This window comes from Equus przewalskii, chromosome 1 (assembly GCF_037783145.1).
Source record: "Equus przewalskii isolate Varuska chromosome 1, EquPr2, whole genome shotgun sequence".
Classification (NCBI taxonomy): domain Eukaryota; kingdom Metazoa; phylum Chordata; class Mammalia; order Perissodactyla; family Equidae; genus Equus; species Equus przewalskii.
In genome coordinates, this window is record NC_091831.1 from 157,143,448 (window position 1) to 157,168,418 (window position 24,971).

Genomic DNA, 24,971 nt, shown 5'->3' on the forward strand with positions numbered 1-24,971 from the left:
TTTTTTTTTTTGAGGAAGATTAGCCCTGAGCTACCATCTGCTGCCAATCCTCCTATTTTTGCTGAGGAAGACTGGTCCTGAGCTAATATCCGTGCCCATCTTCCTCTACTTTATATGTGGGATGCCTGCCACAGCATGGCGTGCCAAGCGGTGCCATGTGTGCACCCGGGATCCAAACTGGCAAACCCTGGGTCACTGAAGTGGAACATGCGAACTTAACCGCTGCACCACTGGGCCGGCCCCTACAATAACATTCTTGGTCCTGATGACAGATGAGTCACTTGGAGACTGCCCTCTTGAAAAACCTTCCTCTTCATTATCCAGATGGTGGCACTTGCCTTGGCTTCTTACACTGTATAAAGAAGGGTTTGAATTACATGATCTCCAAAATCTCTGAATCTGAAAGTCCACGATTCTATCAAACAATCTTTCTGTACAGTTTTTCACTCTTTTGGTTGGACATTGTTGGTTTTACAGCCCAGACTGTCTGTCTGGGTAAATAATGGTGATTGGTTTTGCAGCAAGTAGGATTTTCATGTGATTTTTACCCTCCTGTTTTTTTTTTCATTTAAAATATTTCTGCTATCAATCTCTCAGGTGTCTGGGACATAATCTATATAGTGTTTTTGACAGAGAAAATATTGGGAGAAGAGACCAATTAGGTTTCTATTTCAATAGGTCAGAATTACATGATGAATCAAGAGAAGAAAAAAGATTAGGGGAGAAAAGCTCTAGGTGATTACTAGGGAAAATGATGGTGCCAGCAAAGCATGATGAGTCTGAACTAATGATAGTGGTACATCCAAGTGGACGTGAAAGCTGATGAAAAAAGTCAAACGAGAACCCAGGTGAGTTATTAAGGCTTGAGATAGAGGAGAGGTGAGGAGGAGCATAGAGCAAGATAGAAGAACATGGACAAGCCAGAATTAGGGATAGGAGATAAAGGACCCACATAGGCAATGCGCTTACTGATACTAAAAACCTGTGTGACCAGTCCTCTCCAGTTCCTGAGTCAATCTTGAAAAGATGGGAGCCATAGTAGAAATTCCACCCACACCCACAAAGGCGGTTGAAGGAAGAGTTTGAGGGAAGCTAGGAGGTAAGTGTCTAAAACACCTTGGCTCATTATCTGATTGACCAAAGACAAGAATCCTGGGCCTCTAACACTCACCAAACAGTGGCCTAATTCCTGGATTGCCATGATTGCCTACTCTTTTGGAATGGTTTCTGCCCCAATTCCTGATTCTCACTCAATTCTCCTTCTGGGGTCAAAATACTACCCTGAATCTCAGTCCACTTGACTAGCGTCCCAACTTGTTTCTTGGCCTATATCAGGCTCCTCCGACTGAAGAATAGACCACTGATTAGCGTTCTGCTTCAAATCAGAGACCTCCTCCTCTCTTCTCACTCCATCTTCAATTTAAAAACTAAATAACAAAAGCTAGAGACTTCTGCAACTAACTACCCCCATCTGCATACTTTTCAACCCTGGGCTGTCAGCTCCACCTGGGTTGGAACCACACTTTCTTGGACACTACGATTAGGCTTTCTGCCACCTCTTTGCATTGGAGAAAGAAGAGAGGGCCCAAGAGAGTGTGCTACCTCTGGAGCCAGGGGAGGAGAAATTTTTAGGGTAAGAGCCAGTTTTCAAGCCAGTCAATTCCTGCAGAAAGATGAAGGAGAATGAAGATGGCCTTAGATCATTTGATTTGATGAGAAGTAGGTCCTGGTGACAATGAGGGAGGGTGATTTCAGTAGTGCAGTGGAGACAGGAGCCAAATTACAGGGGAGTTTGAATGATTTTTATAATAGAGAAAGTCAGACAAGAATGATTCAATCATGGTGAAACCTTTATTTAAGCCTGTCATTGTGTACACATCACAGTGAACATGTTCATAGGAGTTCACCCTAAAGACTCAATCATCGTAGTTTCTCAATGCCTCCAATTTCCTTCTTCCCTGTCTTCTTCAATCTTTCTTCTCTTTTCTCTTATATATCCTACTTACCCCTCCTCATTTTCAACTATGTTCTTAAACAAAGATACAGAAAAAAAACTTAATACAATATTGAAATCTCAAACAAATACACAAAAACATGTCAAGCACCTCCAGGGCCAAGATGAAGAAAGGTGCAAGGGAGGCTCCTTCATCTCATCTTTAGGAGCATAAGAATCTTAATAAATGATGGTAATAGCAAATTGACCCATACAAAGACCTGGCCTGGGGCTGGCCCCGTGGTTGAGTGGTTAAGTTCTTGCGCTCTGCTTTGGCGGCCCAGGGTTTTACTGGTTTGAATCCTGGGTGCGGACCTAGCACCGCTCATCAGGCCGTGTTGAGGTGGCGTCCCACGTACCACAACTAGAAGGACCCACAACTAAAATAAATATATATATATACAACTATGTACTGGGGGGCTTTGGGGAGAAGAAGGAAAAGTGAAAAAATCCTTAAAAAACGAAAATAAAGAACCGGCCCTTCTTTGCCCTGAGCTGCTCAGGGGTCAGAAATGAAACTACCAGATAGGAAAGATTTAGGGGACTTGTGGAGGGAGGGAACAAACAATTGTTAAGTGAAAGCCATTGTCTTCAGAAAGGCCCCAGAGAAGACAGTAGGCTGACAACAGGAGCAGAATTCGCTGAAGAACCTCTGGAATACTGACTTCCTCCTTGCTATGGAGATACAGGGCACTACATGCCCCACTTGCTTCTTTTCTCTGACTGGAATGCCTTCCTTCTGCTCTAACAAGTGAGTTTCCAGGCAGCCTTCAAAATCCAGTTCAAACGGCCCTAATTGATGATGCCTTCCCTAACAGAAGATTTCCCTAGGCAGAGTTCACTCCTCGATCCTCTGGGCTCTTATGCCTCTAAGTATGATGGGTGTGAGGTAAGTGTCCATACCTCTAAGCCCACGGTAAGACTTGTATTTGTTTACAAGTCTGTCTGCTGATCAGGAGCTCTCTGACCTTTGCACCCCTAGTGCCTCATATAGTCCCTGAATAGTAGGTAACTAAAACTGTGAGGGGAAAAAGGAGAAGAGAAAAGAAAGAAGAAAAAAAAAAAATGGAAGAGCAGGATGGAGAAAGGAAGAGCAGGATGGAGGAGGCATCTGATTCAACCTTCCCTGGCCAAGAAAAAGGGAAATGGATTCACCATACTCTGGAAGAAAGGGAGAAAACAGATTTTCTGGGTCTTCTCTGCCTCTCACTCTTCTCTCCACCACTTCCTCCCACAACTTAGGACTTCACACCACAACTGTCCTGTTTTCACTCCTGATCCCTCAATTCACCCCAAAGGGAAGGAAAGAAGCCAGTCAGGCTTCTGACTTCTTCCACTCTGTTCCCACAAACCTCGTATCATCCGTTTCCCACCATGGGCGCCTTCGTCCTTTGCCTCTGCCCTCCTCATCTTCCCCATGTGCAGTGCTTCCACCTCATCAGCCTGGCATCTCAGGTCCCTATGCTGTGCCATGTCCAGATGGGAACTTCTGCCTCAGATTGAAAACCAAGAGGCTCTTAGGGACAGCCTGCAGTGTCTGGGCTGAGGAAGTGCTAGACTGGGCCCACGAGTCACGTGAGAAAGAATACTGTCCAGAGGGTTTAGGTGTCCCAGGGATTGGAGAACAGCAAGAAGTGAGTCCTGGAAAAGTGAAGGGCTCAGCAAGTGCTGTCCTTCCCTCTACGTTCCTCAAACTCTTTTGTGGATGGCGTTTCCACCTTTTCCTCCTTGATCCATGGGTCAGAATCATTTTTCTGACTGTCTTCTCATGGCCCCTACACCTTGGTTACTGGAGCTTCTTGACTGTCTTTCCAGCTGGATGCACTTTCCCCACCAAGAGTCTTGTCAGGGCCTGTAAACCTCATGGAGTTGCTCCTGGGGCTCCTCTCTTTACCTAAGTATTCAGCTGCATCCTCTCCCCCAGTGCCCTTTCCCCGGGAATTCTGGAGCCACCTTTTCCTCAGTGAAGATCATATATACAAAAGCAGTTTACGAGTTGGAAAGCACTGTGCTAGAATAAAATACTATCATGAATAAAGCCTTCTCTTTTTCTCCCCATAATCTCTGTCCTTCTCTCATGATGTTTCTCAACATTTCCTCCCCCCATCCTCTGCCACTCCCCACTCACCCAGCAGGTTTGGTTTGGTGACCTGTCGGAACGAAGGCTATGTGCTGCACAGTGGGCAGTGTCAGGATGCAGGCAGGCATCTCAGCCCGAGGCCTTGGCAGAGTTCCCAGGCAGAGCCATCGGCCCAGGCCAGGACAATAAGCATGGATAAGGTGGGAGGGGGCATAAGTACGGTGGCTGTAGCCCCCCAGCACCAGTAGCTCCCCCTGCAGCACAGCACCTGCAGCCCCCACATGGGGGGAGGGTAGGGGTGCCAGGTGAGTCCAGCTATCAGTCCTTAGTTCATAGGCCTCGAAGCTCAGCAGGTCCCCAGTCTCACCTAGCCCACCTGCTACATACAGCCGCCCACCCAGAGCAGCCATGACATGGCCAGCCCGAGGTACCCCCATGGGGCTCAGAAGTGTCCCCGGCTTCTCAAGTTTGGGGTCATAGTGCAGCAATGAGCCCAGGTATTGGCCAGTCCCGCTGCAGCCACCGCTCACGTACAATCGGCCCTCCAAAACTGCAGCTGCATGGGCAAAGCATGGCGCAGGAAGCACAGGTGCCGGCCTAAGGAGAACAGGAACACGATCAGGCAACAATCATCTTCAACTCTCCTTCTCTTCCAAGACCCCTACTCTCTCCCTGAAGCTTAGAAACACCCCTCCCCTGCTCACCTCCAGACATTGAGCTTAGGGTTATAGGTCTCCACAGAGTTCAGGGCAACACCATTGTCTCGTCCACCGAGGGCATAAAGTAGTCCATCCAGCGCGACCAGGGGAAACAAGCTCCGAGCCTGGCACAAAGGTGCCTTCTCCTCCCAGTCCCCTTGACTGGGGTCCCACCTGGATACAGCAGGGCAAGAGATAGGAAGAGTGACCCTTTGAGTCTGTGGTTGCCTGGGCCAGCAATTTCCCTCAGCTGCCCACCTTGGGGCCTGTCACTCTCAGGGGCCCATACCTGAGAGTTGTAGCCAGGGTGTTGGCGTGGCTGTAGAAATCCTGTCCCCCACACACGTAGAGTTCACTTCCTGCCAGGCTTGCAGCCCCATGCCGGAAGCGCCCTGGGGCAGGCAGGGCAGGCAGCCGCCCCCACTCCACAGTTCGAACCAGTCCCACGCCGCAGCAGAAGGCCCGGGCCCACCACACTCCTCGGGATGGCTGTCTCATGGCCATGTCTGATCTGAGTCCATCCCCACCGATCACTACCAGTGCCTGGTCAGGCTCCCTCCGCCTCTCTTGACCTGGAACTTCAGCCTCCACCATCAGCTGATGCAGCAAGTCTGGGGGCAGGGATGGAGGCAGCCCGGCTGCCCTGACCCTCCGCAGCTCCCTGGTGGACATACGGCCAAAGCGGACACATCGAAGCAGGGCCTTGGCTTCTGACTCCTGGGTCTCAGGGTTGGCAGCTAGCCAACACCGTGCAGCCACAAAGGCCTCAAACTCCTCCTGCACGTGTAGCTCGTCGCTGTCCAGCAGCTCAGCCAGGAAGGCAGCCGGTAAAGAAGGGAAAGTGGGGCACAAAGCCACAGCGGGCATGTGGGTGAGGAGGTAGTAATGGGCTTTCCTCCAGAGCCTTTCAAACCCAGGGGCTTCTGCCATGGGGAACAGAGCCAGGCAACGGGCTGGGCTGAGGCCCCGTGCCAAGGCTTTCTGGCACAGGGCCAAGCAGGAAGAGCTCTGGTACTGCAGAGCAGCCTGGGCAGCTCTCAGCAGTCCTGGCCACCTTGCCCGCACAACCCCAGAGTAGGCAAAAGAGACAAGCAGTCGCAGGTCTTGGGCAGAGATGGTGTGCAAAGACACCTCTGTGCCCTGAGATTCCCTCATCCCGCTCAGGAGCATGGCGCCAAAGAACTCGCTGCCACAGGCCAGGGCTGCTCGGTGCACTGCAAGAGGAAGAAGCAGAGGGGAATTCAGAGTGTTGCAAACTGCTAGGCACTAGCCCAACTTCACAACCCCAACTTTGGTCCAACCACCTAAGGCCACAGGCCAAACTGTGGTGTGCATCAGAATACCATGGGGTGCTTGTTCAAATGCAGGTTTCAGGGACCCATGCCCATGATTCTAATTCAGTAGGTCTGGATGGAGACCCTGGGAATTTGTATTTTAACATTTTCAAGTACCCTGTATGATTCTCATGTTAGTTGCCTGAAGACACTTTGATAAACATTGCTTTAGTCTTTTTCATCCAGGTCAATTGGAAAAAGAGTCTTGATGGATCAAGGTGAAAAGATGTTATAGACAGCATTTGCTAAAAGGGGTACAAAATAAACTGCAAAGACTAATGTGCAACTTATATAGGTCTCTCTATATTGTACACAGAATATAGTTCTTTCCTTTACAATGTAAGAGCCACTGACATCAGCCATTCTTAGATTTTACTCAGAAAGTGGTAGCATACTTGGGAATGGCTGTGGCCTGACCTCAACTAACTGCCATCTCCTCTTGCCCAAGATTTAATGCTTAAGATTTCCCATGTATTCTAGCTTTTCTCTGCAGACTCTTCTCTTCATCTCAGTATAGTTCATGGAATCATGACATTTTTAGTCAGAAACCTTCAACATTATCTAGTTCAATTGCTTCTTTTAAGATAAAGAAACTGAGTCCTAGAGAAAGGAAGTAATCTAGTTTCTCTATAATCTAGCCTCCCATGCAGAGGCTATCCGGGCAGATCTTCATCATCCACTGTCTCTGATGTCAGGCTGCAATGAGCACACTTGTTTATCAGTACCCTGCTCATATGCTTGGTGCTCATGACATGGAAACTGTCCTATTAACAAACGCTGTTAAACAATTAGACCTCATGTGCTTCCTAATGTAACTCGGTTTGAGGTACTTGGCATCAAGTACAGAGAATTCTCACCAAAATACTTAACCTAAATCTTATCAAAGCTTTAGATCTAAATTCAAGTTTATAGGAGATTGAGAGGCTAAAGAAACAAGTTAAACAAAACCACGAGGGAAAACGCATATAAATCTAGAAAACGGAGCATTCTATAGGATAACTAACCTTGTTTCTTCAATAAGTCATAAAAACAGGGAGAGAGAACAATACAAGGGTAGTGGAGGGGCTGGCCACATGGCCTAGTGGTTAAGTTCCTGCGCTCCACTTGGGTGGCCCAGGGTTTCGCTGGTTCGGATTCTGGGCACGGACATGGCACCGCTCATCAGACCATGCTGAGGCGGCATCCTACATAGCACAACCAGAGGCACTCACAACTAGAATATACAACTGTGTGCTGGGGGCTTTGGGGAGGAAGAAGAACACTGGCAACAGTTGTTAGCTCAGGTGCCAATCTTTAAAAAAAAAAAAAGAGTAGAGGAAACTTAAGGGATGTACATCTGAGTACAGCAGAGTCCTTGATTGGCTCCTGCGGTGAGCAAACCAACTCTAAGAGACATTTTTTGAACAAGTTCAATTTTGGAAAATGTCAATGTGGATCAGGAAATACTAAGGAATTATTGTTAACTTCGTTAGATGTGATAAAGGTATGGTAGTTATATGAGAAAATGTCCTCTTTTTTTTTTTCAAAGATTTTATTTTTTTCCTTTTCTCCCCAAAGCCCCCTGGTACATAGTTGTATATTCTTCATTGTGGGTCCTTCTAGTTGTGGCATGTGGGACGCCACCTCAGCGTGGTTCGATGAGCAGGGCCATGTCCGCACCCAGGACCCGAACCAACGAAACAGTGGGCCACCTGCAGCGGAGCGCGCGAACTTAACCACTCGGCCACGGGGCTAGCCCCAAAAATGCCCTCTTTTAAAGAGACACACACTTTTAAAGAGATGAAACAAATATAGTAAAATGTTAATTGTCAAGTCTGGGTGATGGGTGTTTGGGTGTTCTTAATTTTCTCTGTAGTTTGTTACATGTTTGAAATGCTTTATAATAAAAAAGGGGGGGAAATGCTGCTAGAAGTCCTCTCGGGCAGGTCACACAGGGCCACGCTCCCAGTGAGGCTTATGAACCTCAGGCTGCTTTGACCAGTCGTGGCACATTTGCCTCTCTCAAAGGGCAGGTGATGTCGATGCGGCTTTCTGTTGTCTTTTTAAGCAGTAGATAGTTGCTTGGTGCTTCCCAAGTAGTAGACATCAGAGACAGCTTTCAAATATACATTGCCTGAGAAAATCTTCATTTCTCAAAGAAGGTAAGCCATCTCATCTTCCAGATCATCGATCAACCTATAGCTCAGAGCCAATAGCGAGCAGGCTCACAACCACTTGTATTTCCCATCTTACTCATCATTTTTCCCTAGAATTTTAAGTGACAGGTTCACACCATTAAGTTGGAACATTTCTTAGGGAAATGAAAGCAGTGATATAAGTATGTTTAAATTCCAAACCCCAGTGAGAATTTTATAACTATGAAATTTTAAATTCTCCCTCCATCTAGTGCTATCAGAAATGATAACAAACACTTTAGACATCTGCTACGGGCTGAGTTAGTGTCCCCCCCCACCCCCCCCCCCCGCCCAAATTCATACTTTGAAGCCCTAATCCCCAATGTGATGGTATTTGTAGGGGGGGCTTTAGGAGGTAATTAGGTATGAGAGCGGAGCCCTCATGAATGGGATTAGTGCCCTTATAAGAAGAGACACGAGAGAGATCATCTCTCTCTCCCCCATGTGAGGACAGACTTAAAAGATGGCCCTCTGCAAACCAGGAAGAGGACCCTAACAAGAACCTGACCACGCTGGCACCCTGCTCTTGGACTTCCAGCCTCCCAAACTGTGAGAAATAAATCTCCGCTGTGACACCACCCAGTCTATGGCATTTTTGTTACAGTAGCCCAAGGTGGCCAAGACAGGCTGCTTTTCCTTCTGAGAGTCCCAGATGCACTTTGGGTCCCAGCCATTCCTCTAATGAGCAGTCGCTATGTGACTTTGGACATGTCTTAAAGTCTGATTTCTTGACCAATAAAGTTTAAGAACTGAGCTAGATAATCTCTAAACTAATCTCTTTTAGTGTTAAACATTGTGTGTCTGCATTTCGACTTCATTTGCCAGGTCTTATGTGTCTTTGGTTTGGCTGCATAGGAGGCAATGCATGGCCTCGTGAAAGCAGACTGGGCTAGTGGATGTGGGTTTGTATCCTGGTTCTGACCAGTTAACATCTCTGAGTTTAATGTTCTTTATCTGCACCTAGGGATAATGGTACCTACCTCACTAGTTTTCAGTGAGAATTAAAAGATGTGGCATGTGTAAAAATTCCTGGTAGCTCGCGCCTCATTAAGTGTTGGTAGAATCTGAGTAATATTCAACTTATTAAACCCTCCTTAGTGTTCCTAGTGACGAGTTGAATTAACTTCAAAGTGCTATGGCCTGGTGGCCTTAAGATTCTGGCAAAACAGTACCGGACCTTGCTCATTAGCGGTAGGACCCATGCCCGCCATGGTGTCAAGTGCACTTAGGTGAAAGAACAACTCTGAGGTTTTTCCACTGTGTTCCTCTGGCTTTTCCTGTGTCCTAAATAGAAGATGTCAAGAAGGGCCTTTGGTTAATCCCTGTTTGAGTCAATCACTTTCTGCTTGTTCTACTGGCATGGACTATATCCTTAACTCCAGCCAGCTGGATGGAAATCCCCCGTTTCTGGGCGCAGGAAAAGCGATAGCGTGGAAGGTCAGCCTAATTCTGTCAGTGCGAGGAAAACAACTCAGCCGCGCATGCCCCACTCTCAATGAGTCAGGAGAGACACCAAAGGCTGCCCTAGGGAAATTCTGCCTGCAGTAGGGATCAAAACCACCATGATAGGGATCAAACCACCGGCTGCTAGCACACACCATTCCGGTAGCACATGCACCTACAGTAATGTAATGCCCCGCAGGCCCTCACCCCTCAACCGGCAGCCGCCTGCCTCCAGCTCCAGGTCACACCCGACGCCCTCTTGGTATAGGAGCTCGATGCTGCGCAGGTTGTCCCTCAGCTCCTCTGCCTGACTGGGCTGCTTTTCATCTTCCCGGGCGCTTCCAGGCCCCTCGTGTCTCCACTGGGCCGCAGCTTTCACCCGGGGCGCTCCCAGGACCTCGGCGGCGACCAGCACATCCCCCAGCGGGGCGGGGCCCAGCACCCCCTCATAGGCAAAGGTCAGCACGGCCTCCCAGGCCCCGGGGGCCACGTCGAGGCTGAAGGGGGATAGCGGATCTCCGCTGCCCAGCAGTCTGTCTTGGAAGAGGCTGCTAACTGCGGCCAAGATCACCCGATGCACCCCGTACACTCGCCCACCGACTGACACCTCTTCGTCCAGCAACAGCCTCTGCTCTCGCAGCCGCTGTGCCTCCGCGAAAAACTGACTCGGATGCTCCTCGCTGCGCAGCCCCTCGGGCTCCTCCGCGTCTTCTTCGTCCTCATCCTCTTCTTCCTCTAGCGACAAGGCTGGAGAGGGAAGGTTCCCCGCGGCCATGGGCCTGGGGCCAGGCTGTTCCAGAGGAAAGGGGGGCAAACCGGGATCCTCGTCCGGGGAAGGAGGCCAGGACGGGGTTCTCGCGGCGGGCAAAGGGGGGCCAAGGCCGTCTTTCTGGACCGGAAGAGAGACGCTCGCCGGGTCCGAGGGACGATGTGCCGAGCCTGAGACGCTCATGACCCGGGTTGCTGCAGGTGAGGAGAGGAAATAGAGGAGGGGGGTCACAGCTGGACCCACAGAGGCCAGAGGAACCTCTGCCTCCAGCCCAGGGACGTGTTAGTCCCTCTCCCTACTTCACCCCCTCCCCCTCCCCCCACCCCATTCTAAGGTCTAGCAGCTAGGCTATACAGTGCAACTACGGGATTCACGAGGTGCAGTGAAGAGTGCAAGAAGCATGTGTAAAGATCCGGTACCCGGGGGCGTACCCCTCCCATCTTGCCCCCATCCTGATTGTCACCTTCGTTCCACTTGCCCTCTCACTGGAGCCTGCTCTGCTTTGGACCAAGAGGCAGAGGGAACTCACTCCACAGCCGGGTCAGTAGCCTCACCCAGCTAATTATAGCTGGCGCTGGCGGGCTAGGGGCTGTGCTCCGGGTGCCCGAACTCTGACACCTAATCCCTTGGGCCCCGTCCGGAGACGACCTCCTCCCCCCTTCCACCTGTAGGTCATGGTGCTGAGCGAGGCAAATTCGCAGGCCAAGGAGGATGTGGGGATCGGATGGAGGGAGCCAGGCCAGAAAGGCTTCGTTCACCTGACCCGGCTAAAGGGAGCGGGTAAAGAGAGTACACACTCTGCAGACCCTCAAGAACGTGGGGCGATAGGAGCGACGCCTGTGTTTTGGGTCAGTCCTGGGCTTTGACTGTCCACTTTTCTGTGCACGATAAAGCTGGGACCCTGGAGCGGACAATATAGTACCGACGGGAAACGCAAACGTAACCCGGTTGGGTCCACCTAAGGGCGGAGGCAGGGGGAGGTAAAGGGGCAGGGATCAGGGCTACTGACCCTAGGTGACCCACATCCAGCGTGTAGTTTCCTCCCTGTCCTGAGGTGAGATAGCTAAACCCAAACCTGTGTCTTCAGAAGAGCCTGGAGTTGTCTCTCACCTTGGTCGCTGGGAGGAGGACCAGACAATGGAAAGTGCAGATTATCTCAGCTGCTGAGGGACGAGAGTCCTGGACTGGATGGGCTGGGGGCGCGCAAGCCTTCTCACTGTTTGAGGCAGGACACCAACGGCCACTTCCTCTACCAGGAACAACAGCTTTTATCCTGAGACCCCCTAAATCCGGGCAATCACTTTCGCTGCAGTTCCAGGAAGGAATTTATGGGAAGGGAGCGGCGATACCCTTTCCCTCCCCTCTCCCACGGATGTAGGACAGGCCAAGGACTGCTAGAGGTGGATTCCCTGGCCTATAAAAAGGCTAGTCCAGGCTGGATAGATTGACTCAACAAGCAGACTTAACCAGGGGGCGAAGCAAGATTGTTCCTCACAGCTCAGGTGAGAGGAGTGGCATCTGGGTAGGGGAGGGGTGAGAAAGTGGCTTGCTCCGCACAGCAGCGGGCCTCTTGCTTTCGGAGCTGTCCCCGTTCTCCATTGGACACTGGGGTACCCTCTCCGACCCTGAGTAGCATTTTCGGGGTGAGCCCAACCTGTGGGTGCACTCCCCGAAATGGTTCGACAGAGAGAGGCAGCCTGTGGTTGTCCTGCATAGTGACCAGCCTCTGCACCCGCTCCCCCAGTTTGGACATTTCAGACTCTTCTTATGGCCTCCCAGCAGAGAGACTATGAGGCCAGCACCTTGAGCTTCCACCAGGAAGAGGAGGAACAGCCATCTGGCAGAGACTCACCTAAGTGCAGCCTCTGCCCTTGCCTCACCTACAAAGACAAGGACACTGGACCAAGCTCTGGGTTCTATGCCAGGTCTATGGTCCTAGGATGGCTCTGCTGCAGCTGCTTGTCTCTGGAGGCTCTGCACAGCAACACCACCGAAAGATGCATGCCCCGCGGTGAACCCCCGAAGGTTGGATAAAACCTGCTATTCTGGGCCATGTCCACCCTCCATTAAAGCCTTGGGTCTGACCTCCCGCCATAGCACCTCCAGGTCTATTAGTGGTCCTTCTGGTTGCTGATAAGGGGGCTGGGGAGGGGTCTTGGCATCTCAGCTGCTCTGTGCTGTCTCTCAGCCAGGGAGTAGTGTGGCTTCCACCTCTGCAGAGGAGCCTTGCACCCAGCCACACTCCCAAGATGATTCGGAGAATTCGGGAGCCAGGCCTGGCAAGGCCCCACTGTGCTTCGGCTGGGTCATGGGAGTCATGGTAACGGATGGGAGCTCAGGGTTTCCAAAGGATGGGGATCTAGGCTGGGGAGAGTGAACCTCACTCCAGAGGAGAGGAGGGCACAGCTGAGGGAGAGAGGAGGGGGCTGAGGGTAACCTCAGTTCCTTCCTGACCACCCTGCTTCCCTAGATCCGCTGCATGCTCCACATGTGGAGTGTCATCCTCTATCTACGGCTGCCTTGGATCACTGCTCAGGCAGGCATAGGTATGAGCCCAGGACTCTGCTGGCCAGTAGGAAGGGATTCTGGGCACAGCCTGAATAAATTAAAGGAGCCCCATTCCCATGCCCACCGCAGGGCTCACATGGCTCATTATCCTGCTCTCGGCTTCAGTCACTACTATCACCGGCATGTCTATCTCAGCCATCTCCACCAACAGCAAAGTCAAGGCTGGTGCGTTTGTTGCGACAATGCTCTCTCTCAGGGCTCCCAGTCCTGTAACGAATTGCTGAGACCACGGACTGGCTCTGCTTTCCTCTCCTCTCAGGTAGCAAGTTCTTCCTGATCTCACGCAGCCTGGGTCCAGAGCTTGGCAGTTCCATCGGGATCATCTTCGCTTTTGCAAACTCGGTAGCTGTGGCTATGCACACAGTGGGCTTCGCGGAGACCCTTTTGGATCTGCTCCGGGTAATGCCCATCCTCTCCCTTGGTGCACCCTCTTTTCAAGTTGGCTGACCACTCAGCCTGCACTTTTTGTGACTCCAGCCTGGGCAAGTCATTTTAAGAATCAAATGGAGGCATCAAATCAGCCAACAGAGTCTCCGTGACCCACCCTGTGTTCTGCCCCTCCAGGACCACAAGGTGCAGCTGCTGAACATAGATCCGGAAAATGAGTTGCAGGTGGTGGGCATGGTGATCGTGACCATCCTTCTGGGCGTGGCACTGGCCAGTGTGGAGTGGGAGTCTAAGGCAGGTGCAGGAGAATCGAGGTGGGGGTGAGAAGGCTGAGGGGGTTGTGGTGAGAACTGAACAGATCTGGGAAGGGCCAAATGTGGGGAGATGTAGGGGTGTGTGTGTGTGTGTGTACCTGGCAGAGCAGATTTAGAGAGACCCAGACCTGAAGCTAGACACTTCTGCTGGGAGAATCTCCACATATCAGTTCTTCAAGGGGAAAGTAAGGAGAACTCATTTTTTTTTGTTTTTTTCCACTTTTTTTTTTTTGAGGAAGATTAGCCCTGAGCTAACATCTGCTGCCAATCCTCCTCTTTTTGCTGAGGAAGATTGTCCCTGAGCTAACATCTGTGTCTATCTTCCTCTGCTTTATGTGTGGGACGCCTGCCACAGCATGGCTTGACAAGCAGTGCATATGTTCACACCCGGGATCTGGGCCGGCGAACTCCAGCCGCCCAAGCAGAATGTGTGCACTTAACTGCTGCACCACCAGGCTCATTCTGACGATCTGTTGGGCTGAGCACTAGACAAGACTGCTAGATTAGAAATGCCCTTTTTCTTGCTCCCAGATATTTACAATCTTGAGATTCACCCCTCTGGCATGGGAAGGGACACTTTGCAGTTTGAAGCAAGAAGGAAAAGGACACCCATTTCGCCAGACTCTTTTATGGGAAGAGGCTGGTGGGAAAGGGAACTGGAGGCTGAAGAGGAGAGTGAAGACGAGACAAGGAGACTGAGGAATGAGGAGCTGGAGGAGTAATTACTTCTCCTCTTCTACTCACATTTCTCTCTCTCTCTCTCTCTTTTTTTTTTCTCACCCATGGTACTCCAGGCCCAAATTATCTTCTTCTTCTTGATCCTCCTCTCTTTTATCAACTACCTGCTGGGGACACTCCTTCCCACAAACCCCAGCCGACAAGCCACTGGCTTCTTTGGGTACCAAGGTGAGACAGTGGGAAGCTGGCTGAGAAATGTATGAAAGGGAATGAAACCTCAGAATGTTACCTCCCCTTGGAGCAGGGGACCTCATTAGCCCAAACCTCTTCAGAAAAGACCCCTTGATTTCTGATTCTTTATGTCATTTGCAAGTTGAACATCACCCCATTCAGAGTCCTATAAGTCCCTGGGGTGGCTAGTTTACAAAATTCCCTTATTCTTCCCAGCCTAACCTAAGTCACTAACACCAAACTGAGTGGAAGGGTAATGACCTTGGATGAATGAAGGGAAGCCAGGAGGTGCTCCTTAAAACCCCATCTTTTCTCTCTCTTCTTTTATGTAGGAAGCATTTTATTGGAAAATATGGTCCCTCAGTGGCGTGGTCCAGAGGGTAGTTTCTTTGGTATGTTTTCCATCTTCTTCTCCTCAGCCACTGGGTTACTCACTGGGACCAATATCTCAGAGGATCTCAAGGTGAGAAACATGTCCAGGCACAGAGCACACTCTGTCTCCCCTTTTGTGTCTCCACTAACGGTTCAACTTTTGTTCCCAGGATCCTGCTACAGCTATCCCCAAAGGAACCCTCCTTGCTATCATGTGGACCACACTCTCCTACCTGGGCATCTCTGTCACCATTGGTAAGGCCCTCTACGCCTGCCTTCTGTGCAGAATGGCCTGGAGCTCTGGTTTCTGCCTCTCTGAGGGGCTAGGGTATAGTGATGAAATGAGCAAGAGGCATTCATCAGTCACATTAAAAGTAGTTTACATGCTGGTAGTGCCGCGCCCCCCCCCCCACCCCCCGCATCTTCCTTCACCATTTCTCCCCATCCCTCATATCATTAATGAATTTTATGGTGTTCTTTGATTCTCAAATTTGGTGCCCCACTCATGCACACATTTCCATTCCCCTCTTTGGCACTGGTAGTACCTAGATAGTCCTACTGCTTTGGAATGGGGGTCTCTCCCCATGAAGGAGTGTGTCCTCAATCTCATTTTCAGGCTCCTGTATGATTCGAGATGCTTCAGGAAATATGACTGACATGGGTGTGTGGAATGGGAGCTGCCTGGGGCCAGAGTGCCAGTATGGTTGGGATTTCAGCAGTTGTCGAGAACGAGGGTCCTGCCTCTATGGGCTCTCTAATCACTACCAGGTGAGTGAACGAGGTGACGAGTAGGCAGATGAATCTTATCTAGCCCATTGCCTGGCAGGGTGGATGCTCAAAAACAGTAATGACATAAGTGGATTCATGTCGGTGGGGTAAAACCTTCAAAAATGGCATAAAATTCATATGCCCTACAAATTCTAGGAAAGCTAGAGGAAAATATGGGTGGAATGCATTGCTTCTGGAATGCACTGATTTCTGCCTCTGCCTGCCCTCTCCTCAGGCCATGAGCATGGTGTCTGCCTTCAGCCCCCTGACGTCTGCTGGAGTCTTCTGTGCCGCACTGTCCTCTGCCCTTTCCTGCTTTGTTTCAGCCCCCAAAGTCTTCCAGGTTAGTTAGCATCTTACCAAGAGGCTTGGGGGAGAAAGGAAAGAATGTAAGCAGACAGGGCCACCTCAAAAATATAATTTTTGGGGGAGGAGCAAAAGAAGGCTCAGTCTCAGCAAACCATGAGTTAGATGGTGACTTAGGGAGATGGAGATGACGGTGTTTGGCTGGTGTTTAAGAGAGGATCCAAGCTCACACAGCAAATTCAGAGAAGAAGATGGAAAACATACCCAAGAAACTACCCTCTGGATCATGCCACTGGGGGATTTGCCTGAAAATCAAGGCAAAATTTGGGGAGGATGTCACTCTTCCATCTGCCTCCTTTCTCTGTTTTTCCCATCCCACATTCTGAGGGGTCTCCCGTTACTCCTCTATCGTTTCTTCCTGTTAAGACCCCTAAGCTCCCTCATCTCTTCCCTCTGTGCTCCCCACTCTCTCTCGCCTCTTTAGAGTAGGGGGCTCCTCATTCTCCCTCTCCCTGGGACCCTCCCCCAATGATCATGCTTTCTTATAGTGGCTGTGCCAGGATAAACTGTATCCAGTCATTGGCTTTTTCGGGAAAGGCTATGGCAAGAAGCATGAACCTCTGCGAGGCTATCTGTTCACCTTTCTCATTGCTGTAGGTTTCATCCTTACTGGTGAGTACTTCTCCTCCACCCCCTACATGTGGCTTCATTAATCACCTGTCCCCTCATGCCCTCCACTGCCCTACCTTTGGCTTTTAGGGCCTGACTCTAAAGCTTTTCTATCTCTCTAGTCATGATAGTGGGTGGAAACATCTGCTAACTTGGTGGTGGTGGTGGTGGTGGTGGTGTGTGTGGAAGGTGGAGTGGGGACTAGGGAATAGAGATTGTGGGGAAAGGGAAGCCAGAAGATGATGTCCTTGACTCTTCAGACCTGGATCCCATGGCTCCAGTTTGGAGACTGACCTTCTGACCTTTCATCTCTCCCAAAGGTGATCTGAACACCATTGCTGCCATCATCTCCAACTTTTACCTCTGCTCCTATGCCCTTGTTAACTTCGGCTGTTTCCACGCCTCCCTTAGCCAGTCGTCTGGTTAGTATGGGCAGGTGTTGGGGTCAGGCCCAAGGCTGGGAGGACCTCGAAGGGTTGAAGGAACATCCTTGGGGTGCAAGGGTGGGTGGTAGTGAGGCTTAGATAAGGGATGGGCTGCATTCACTCTCCCCTGCAGGCTGGCGCCCTTCCTTCTGCTGGTATAGGCCCTGGCTCTCCCTTCTGGGCTCTCTGCTCTGCCTGCTCATCATGTTCCTCCTCAACTGGTGGGCAGCACTCATTGCTGTGTTGCTTATCCTTCTGCTGCTGTTCTATGCTTTCCATAAGAAACCTGGTGAGTGAGCGGGCAGGTGGGTAAGGGAATGAGGGAGTGACCTACAGTGAGGCTGACCCCGTAAGAAGCCCAGAACTACCAATAGTAAACCTTGTTTCCTCTCCTTCCTGACAAGTGAGGCCCCACCTCTAATCATTCTGCACCATCCCTTCCTCTGCACAGATGTGAACAGGGGCTCTTCGGTCCAGGTGGGCACCTATCGTATGGCGCTGTCCTACTTAGTGAGCCTGACCAATGTGCAGGACCACGTCAAGAACTTCCGGTGAGGGAGTCTCTAGACCAGAGGTTCAAAACTGGTGGCCTCTGGATTGGATTTTGCCTGCAAATGAGTTTTGTTCAGATTGGACAGCATTTACAATTTTTAAAATTGATTGCCAAAATTTAATATGTATCTGGTAGTCCTGGGCCTTCACACCACATGACATACTTGGCTGGAGTCAAGTAGCTGCTGTCCCATGGGTCAGGGCAGGCGCTCTCCAGTTTGCCACTGTTCCCACTTGGCCTACTTTATTCTTTGATGTTATAAGACTGGTTCTTGCAGGCTTTTGAGTTTGCAATTCCTGCTATAGACATAAAAGGAAACCAGCTTCCTAAAACCTGGAGGCAAAGGAAGGGAACAACATTCTAGTAGGGTAGAGAGAGCAGGGTTCCCTAAGGAGGGGGTACTCCATGGCAGGACAGATGCCACAGGAATCAGGATTCCCAGCTCCCCTCATCATGCTGTGAGATGGAGAAGCCTCTCTAATACTCTTGGTTTCTCCCGAAAATCCCCCAATGGGGAAGATCACTGCTCTGAACATCATCCCTGCCTTCGTCTCCATAGGCCACAGTGCCTAGTGCTAACTGGCCCCCCTAGCCAGCGTCCAGCCTTGGTGGATTTTGTGGGTGCCCTCACCAAGAAAATGAGTCTCATGATCTGTGGGAATGTGGTCTTGGTAAGCGAAGTGGGAATGGCCTCTCGGTGGGAGGGGACTGAGGTTCAAGGCTTTAGGCTAGAGGGAAGAGAAAGGGGAGATCAACAGGTATGTTGATCGGGAGCTCAGAGAACTTGGAGAGCAGTGAGGGGCGGCAGAAGGATGCCTTAGGAAGGGACAGTCCCTAGTCTACATTTCTGCCTCCCCCTCTTAGGAGCCCCAAGCCATTCAAGAGTCTGAGAATCATGTCAACTGGTTAAATGTCCGGAAGATTCGTTCATTCTATACAGTCATATCTGCCCCCAGGCTACGGTCTGGGGCCCAGAGCCTCATGCAGGTCAGCCTGCCAAACTTCATCACTTGTCACCCCTGCCCAAGGTACTATATTCCCTTCTTTCCTCATTGCCTCTCCTGTTAGGTTGCAGGTTTGGGCCAACTGAAGCCCAATTTGCTGGTTTTGGGATATAAGCAAAATTGGCAGGAGGTGCAGATATCAGCTGTGGAAGACTATGTCGGCATTCTACAGTAAGTGCTGGCAGGAAGGTGAAGATGGGCTTACAGATGGTCAGGAACCAGAGGAGGAGGAAATATCATCATGGTGAAGCCCCCTTCCCTCCAATGACCCAGGAGTACCTGTGTCCCCAAGAAGGGGAGCTCCCCTCTCTTCAGCTCTTGCTCCTAATCTCCTTTTTTACCCCCATAAAGTGATGCCTTGGACTACAACTATGGTGTCTGCATCTTAAGGATGCCAGGGGGCTTAAGCCCGGCTACCCAACATCAAGCTCAAGGTGAGTCAAAAAAGGTGGGCCTGATTAGGCACACATCTGTGGTGATGGATTGGAATTAGTCTTTGGGTGGTTAACATGATGTAATCTACACAGAATTTGAAATATATTATGATGTACACCTGAAAGTTAAAAAAAAAAAAGGGTAAGCCTAAGAAAAGGATAAGGTGTAGGAGGTACAGAAATTGGCTCTCAAAGACAGACACAGGAGGCAAGTCCATTTGTTTAGTTACCAAGGCTTGAGACCGAAGAGAATCAGGGACCAGAATGTGAGCAAAATGAATTTTGCTTAGGAGCTGGGGGAAAGCTTTAAAGATATCTTCTCAATTCAGGTGGCAGAAATGTGGATCACAAGATACAAAGCAGCAGGGTGGATGTGACCAGGAGGGGGTGGCCCAATTCCAGAGCAGGGTTTCTGGCACTACCCCAATTCTGGTAGTACCTCACGTCTAACTAGCTTGCACTTGGGGTGTCTGCATTGAATGGGCGGCTTGAGAAAGGATGCAAAAAGACAACATTGTTTTGTGTCATACCCCCCACCTTTCCCAGTAAACCCAAGCTTTTCTGATTCCATAGGAATGGATTCTCAGAAGGGAGAGGAGGCCAATCCTAAAACAGATCCTGTTTTAGGGGAAATAGGGAGTGGGGAAGAGAATAAATAGGCACCCAGTAAAGGGAACAGAAAAGGGTGTGTGGTTAGTCAATGGAGAGAGAAGCCACATGACATTTCTCTGGGATAGCAACAATTTTCTTCTGGGAGGGGAAGGTATGATATTGAATTGGGAGCAATCACTCAGCTGGATAAGGAGTTTGTCTTATTCTTTTCCTCTCTCTTCTTGGGCAGTATCCGTACACCGGCAGCCTCAAACCCTGTTCCAGTCCAGGCAGGGCTGGGGGACAGTGGATGTGTACTGGCTCAGTGACGACGGAGGTAGGGACTCTCTGGCTCCCTAAAAAGCCCCAATTCCTCTCCAAGTTCCAGGGGAGAACAGGAAAGGGAGGATGGGAACATAAACACCAGGGAGGACTTCAGAACAAACTGCATTTACAAAGTACCCAGTGCCCTCCTCCCACTTCAGAGGCCTTCACACTTTGCTCCCTTTCTCAGTTCCCAAGAGAAGGCAGGCAGGGAGGCTGCCCATCTCCTCTCCTCTTATCTTCACAGGGCTGACTATGCTGATCCCCTATCTACTGACACACACACAAAAATGGGCTCGATGTCCTGTGCGAGTTTTTGTGAGCAGCCCCCGTGAGCAGCTAGAGGAGAAACACAAAGAGTGAGCACTTCACGAAAACCGAAGGTTATGGCCTAAAGACAGGAAGGGGAGGGGAGGATATTGGGCCACTTGCTACAGATGGAGGGATAGGAAAGGTGCTGGGAAATGTAGGCAAAATGTCCAGTTCCTCTCTTGTCTTGCCCTAGGATACATTCCCTCCTCAGAAGGTTCAGGCTTGGCTTCCAACATGTGACTGTACTACCTGAGCTCACGGGCAAACCTCAAGAGACAAGGTCAGGACCAACCCCCTACCCCATACGCCTCTTTCCTTCCTGTCTTCCTTCTTCACAGCTAAGAACCTAAAGGAGCAAGTGTCAGAAAAGCTATAACTGAACTGAATATTCTGGCAAGAAAAAGGGGAGAGAGGGAGGATGGGCTGAAGTCTGACGAAAGAGGACCGCAGTGAGGAGTTCTGGCTGGGGGGCAAGAGTAGCTGTAGTCTCTACCTACATCTGAATGGGTTTCTGGTTACCATTTTGGAAGAAATCCAAGAGTTTAGGCAACAAAACAAAGAAAAACCGAAGAGTGAAGAAGCCCTATTGTTCCTAAATCCCTGAGCACAGAAATTTCAGGGGACAACAGATACTCTCTGCTTCTTGCTGAATCAATCTGGGGTTTCCTTTCTCTGCAGCCAAAAGGCTTTCGAAGACTTGGTGGCCTTACACTGGTTGCAGAAGCCACCACCAAAGGGGAACCTGGAATCTACCTCTCTCAATACTCCTGCTCCTTCAGGCTACATCTCTGAGCAGGACCTGCAGGCGAACCAAAAGCAGGTATATAGGAACAGGGCCAGCAGTGGGGCAATTGTCCCAGAGTAGGAACTGATAACGGCACCCACCTTGTCCTCTGCTTGTTCTTCCTAACCACGTAGTCGGAGTGGCACATGTGTCTTCATGAAGTCCTACGGCAATATTCCCAGGACGCTGCCCTCATAGTCATGTGAGTCTGGGAGAATTCCAAACTGCAGGAGTGTAGATCCCAGGGGAAGGTCTAGTCTGATGACTAGATAAGCTGAGGAACAGGTTCTATCCCTCACACTGCCTTCCACAACAGGAGCCTACCTCTGATCCCTCGGTCAGCCTGCCCTGGGGCCCTCTACATGACCTGGCTGGAGATGCTGTCCAGGGGCCTCACATCCCCCATTGCCTTCATTCATGGAAGACAGCAGGACTTGCTGACCACGTACTGCCAGTAAGAGACTTAGGAGAGACTGAGCTAGGAGCAGGAGTCCACAATTTAGGACTCAAGGAGTTATGTCTCTTGGCTACATAAACTTTGAGGCTATCCTTGTTCAGCCTTAAGCAAGAGCCCAAAGCTCCCTGAGGAGAGAACTCCCCTACTAAGCAATATGAACTGGGGCTACAGTGCTACAGAAGGTCCTCCCTCCAAGATCCATTCCACCCCTTAATATTAATAAAGTTACAAATGAAAACCTGAGGCTAATGTGTAATCACATACTTGCTGCCCATTTATAAAATTAACTCTCCAAGCTTAAACAGAGATCATTCCTGTTCTCAAATATATTCAAGGAGAGGACTTTATCTTCTTTTTTTTTTTTTTTTAAGGTTTTATTGTTCCTTTTTTTCCCCAAAGCCTCCCGGTACAGTTGTATAATTTTAGTTGTGGGTCCTTCTAGTTGTGGTATGTGGGATGCCGCCTCAGCATGGCCTGATGAGCAGTGCCATATCCGAGCCCAGGATCCGAACCAGCAAAACCCTGGGCCGCCGAAGCAGAGCGTGTGAACTTAACCACTCAGCCATGGGGCCAGGCCCAGACTTTATCTTCTTTCTATCTTCCATCCCATAGTTTCTGACTTTAAACCTCCATGTCTTCCCACATTTTCAACCCATTTAGGTGTCTATCTTTTGTAAATGAAAAGTGTTTATTGCCACTTTCTACTTAATAAGATGTCAGAAACCTATTCTTTTCCCAAGCTCATATAATTCCAATTATTTTTTGGCCCAAGTCTTACAGTATAGTTCTTTGACTATCTTTTTGGTTTACTTCCCCAGCAATTTATTCATCATTCAGCAAACACTAATTGAATGTCTACTATGTGCAAGACTATTCTAAGTACTGGGAGAGGATATGGCAATGAACAAAACACGAGAAAAATCTCCTCCTCGTGTGCAGTTTATATTCCAATGGGAGTGAACACTAATAAATAAAACTATTACATTAGGTGTTAAGTGCAATAAAGAGAAATAAAACAGAGAAAGGGCCTAGAAAGTGCTGGGGGAATGCAATTTTAAGTAGGGTTGTCAGGAAGGCCTCATTAAAGAGAAAAAAAGTTGAACAAAGACTTAAAGACCCTGATGGAGTGAGCTATACCAGAGGGAAGAGCCTTCCAAGGAGAGGGAGCGACAAGTATAAAGACCCTGAGGGGTCGGCACCCCTTCACTGTTTAAGGACAAACAAAAAGGCCAGTGTTGCTAGAGCAGAGTGAACAAGGTGAGTTGCAGAAAATGAGGTCAAAGCAGTAAGTGGGACAGGGTGGGGCGGATCATGGAGAGTCTCACAGACCTTTAAAGAGCTCTAGTGTTCACTCTGATATAGGAAAAAGCAGGATTTTGAGCAGAAGAGTGACATAATCTGGCTTCCATCTTAACACTATTCATTCTGGCTGCTGGGTTGAGAACTGACTATACATGGGCAGTGGTGGAAGCAGAAAGACCAGCTACTGTAATAATCTTGCAAATAGATAATTCTGGCTTGGTCTCGGGTGGCAGTAGTGGAAGTGAGAAGGGACTCTGGATATATTCTGAAGGTAAAGTCAATGTGATTTCATAAATTGGAAGAGATGAAAGAGAGCTGTCAAAGATAATACCGAGGTGCTTTGATATGAACAACTAGAAGGATAGCGTTGTCATGAACTGAAATAGGACTGTAGCAGTAAGCTGGGGAGAAAGTTAAGTTCAATTTTGTATATGTTAAATTTGAGATGCCTATTAGGCATCTAAGTGCAGATGCCAACAGGCAGCTAGTCAGGACAGAAATCCAGGTTGGAGCTGAAAAACTGGGAGTCATCCACACTGAAATGGTTTTAACGTATAAGGCTGGATGGAATCACTGCAGGCATGTGTGTAGAGACAGTCCAAGGATTGAATTCTAGAGAGTTAATCGGTTGTGGAGATGAGGAGAAACCTGCAAAGGAGACTAAGAAAGAGCAGTCAGTAAGCTAGGAGGCAAACCAGAGAATATGTCCTAAAGCCAAGGAAAGAAAATGTTTCAAAGAGGGAGTGTCAAATGCTACTGATAGCCTATGTAAGATGAAGCAGAACGTGCCATTAGATTTAGGTTTGTGCAAGTCACTGGTGACCGTGGTAAGGACACTCTTAGTAAAGAAGAACTAGAGGCAACTCTTTTAAGACGTTTTGCTGTAAAATGGAGCAGAAAAATGGGGAACAGCTGGAAGGGGAAATGGGATGGAGAGGTTTATATATTTGTAAGATCAGGAAAATGATAGTATATTTGTATGCTGATAGGAAGATCCAGGAGAGAAAGGGAAATTCTGACTCTACAGGAAAGAAGGGAGAATCGTTGAGATGTCCTTTCAAAGCTAGAGGATGGGATCTACTGCAAAAGTTTCTGTACAAAAGCATCGACAGTTTGTCTACAGCAGGGTTTCTCAACCTTGACACCAGTAACACTTGAGCTCAGATAATTCTTTGTTGTCAGGGACCGTTCTAAGCTTTATGTTTTTTAGCATCCCTGGCCTCTACCCAGTAGCACTAGCCTCCCAGTTGTGACAACCAAATGCCCTCTGGGGAGCAAAATCAGCCCTGTTGAGAACTATTCATTTATAATAACAAGAAGGAAGCAGAGTGTATGTCTGTAAATCCCGGAAGGTGGTTGGATGTAGTGGTGGGAGCTTATGAACATTTTCTTTTTTTTTTTTTAAAGATTTTATTCTTTTCCTTTTTCTCCCCAAAGCCCCCAGTACATAGGTGTTTATGCTTCTTTGTGGGTTCTTCTAGTTGTGGCATGTGGGATGCCGCCTCAGCGTGGTTTGATGAGCAGTGCCATGTCCGCGCCCAGGATTCGAACCAACGAAACACTGGGCCGCGTGCAGCAGAGCGCACAAACTTAACCACTCGGCCACAGGGCCAGCCCCTGAACATTTTCTGATTGTTTCTATTTTCTCATTGAAATAGGAACCAAGTAAGAGTGAGAATGGGGAGAGATGGTGGAGATTTGAGGGGTCAGAAGTTATGAAACAGTTATCAGAAAAGAAGGCAAGTGAAAGGACTAGGGAATATTGCTAGGGAGCATAAAGGACCACTTAAGTTTCATGGCGATGAATTTAAAGACAAGTCAGCCTGGCTGTTTTTTGCTAGCCCTTTCTGCTGCATGGGTCTAGGCATAAAGTAGGTGAAGAGCTGAGTATGACAAAAGCAAGAGAGGCAAGGGAGATAAGTTTTGCAATGAAATGCTTGCGACTGGAATTTAGCTGAAGAGGGGAATGAAGACATGTAGGGGATGATGGCAGTGGAAAAG

The 24,971-nt window shown here is 49.3% G+C and overlaps 2 protein-coding genes across 2 annotated transcripts; one reads left to right on the forward strand and one right to left on the reverse strand.

The window, feature by feature from the left end:
* Positions 1 to 1,832: 1,832 nt before the first annotated feature.
* Positions 1,833 to 11,026, reverse strand: KLHL33 (kelch like family member 33). The gene is made up of 5 exons (XM_008533175.2): positions 10,955 to 11,026; positions 9,930 to 10,685; positions 5,061 to 5,985; positions 4,778 to 4,945; positions 1,833 to 4,670 (listed from the first exon to the last, which is right to left on the reverse strand). The coding sequence occupies exons 2-5, from the start codon at positions 10,672 to 10,674 to the stop codon at positions 4,118 to 4,120; spliced, it is 2,391 nt and encodes a 796-aa protein (XP_008531397.1). The 5' UTR covers positions 10,675 to 10,685; positions 10,955 to 11,026; the 3' UTR covers positions 1,833 to 4,117.
* On the forward strand, positions 10,555 to 21,911 carry LOC103559531 (solute carrier family 12 member 3-like). Its single transcript, XM_070584708.1, has 27 exons — positions 10,555 to 10,691; positions 10,826 to 11,031; positions 11,163 to 12,516; positions 12,680 to 12,811; positions 12,962 to 13,037; positions 13,129 to 13,224; positions 13,319 to 13,458; positions 13,624 to 13,740; positions 14,555 to 14,666; positions 15,002 to 15,132; positions 15,212 to 15,296; positions 15,658 to 15,809; positions 16,045 to 16,152; positions 16,664 to 16,787; positions 17,105 to 17,206; positions 17,343 to 17,498; positions 17,661 to 17,760; positions 18,322 to 18,433; positions 18,627 to 18,749; positions 18,831 to 18,937; positions 19,118 to 19,200; positions 20,042 to 20,128; positions 20,363 to 20,474; positions 20,621 to 20,707; positions 21,106 to 21,247; positions 21,346 to 21,413; positions 21,528 to 21,911. The coding sequence occupies exons 3-27, from the start codon at positions 12,259 to 12,261 to the stop codon at positions 21,667 to 21,669; spliced, it is 2,952 nt and encodes a 983-aa protein (XP_070440809.1). The 5' UTR covers positions 10,555 to 10,691; positions 10,826 to 11,031; positions 11,163 to 12,258; the 3' UTR covers positions 21,670 to 21,911.
* Positions 21,912 to 24,971: the final 3,060 nt, after the last annotated feature.

Excerpts from the sequence above, each read along its gene's own strand:
- KLHL33 (XM_008533175.2), bottom strand. The coding sequence starts at position 10,674 with ATGAGCGTCTCAGGCTCGGCACATCGTCCCTCGGACCCGGCGAGCGTC. Across the intron at positions 4,946-5,060 it reads ACCCTGGCTACAACTCTCAG|GTGGGACCCCAGTCAAGGGG; the intron begins GTATGGGCCCCT and ends TGCTGTATCCAG. Across the intron at positions 4,671-4,777 it reads CCTAAGCTCAATGTCTGGAG|GCCGGCACCTGTGCTTCCTG; the intron begins GTGAGCAGGGGA and ends TGTTCTCCTTAG.
- LOC103559531 (XM_070584708.1), top strand. The coding sequence starts at position 12,259 with ATGGCCTCCCAGCAGAGAGACTATGAGGCCAGCACCTTGAGCTTCCAC. Across the intron at positions 13,225-13,318 it reads CAACAGCAAAGTCAAGGCTG|GTAGCAAGTTCTTCCTGATC; the intron begins GTGCGTTTGTTG and ends CTCTCCTCTCAG. Across the intron at positions 15,297-15,657 it reads GGGCATCTCTGTCACCATTG|GCTCCTGTATGATTCGAGAT; the intron begins GTAAGGCCCTCT and ends TCTCATTTTCAG.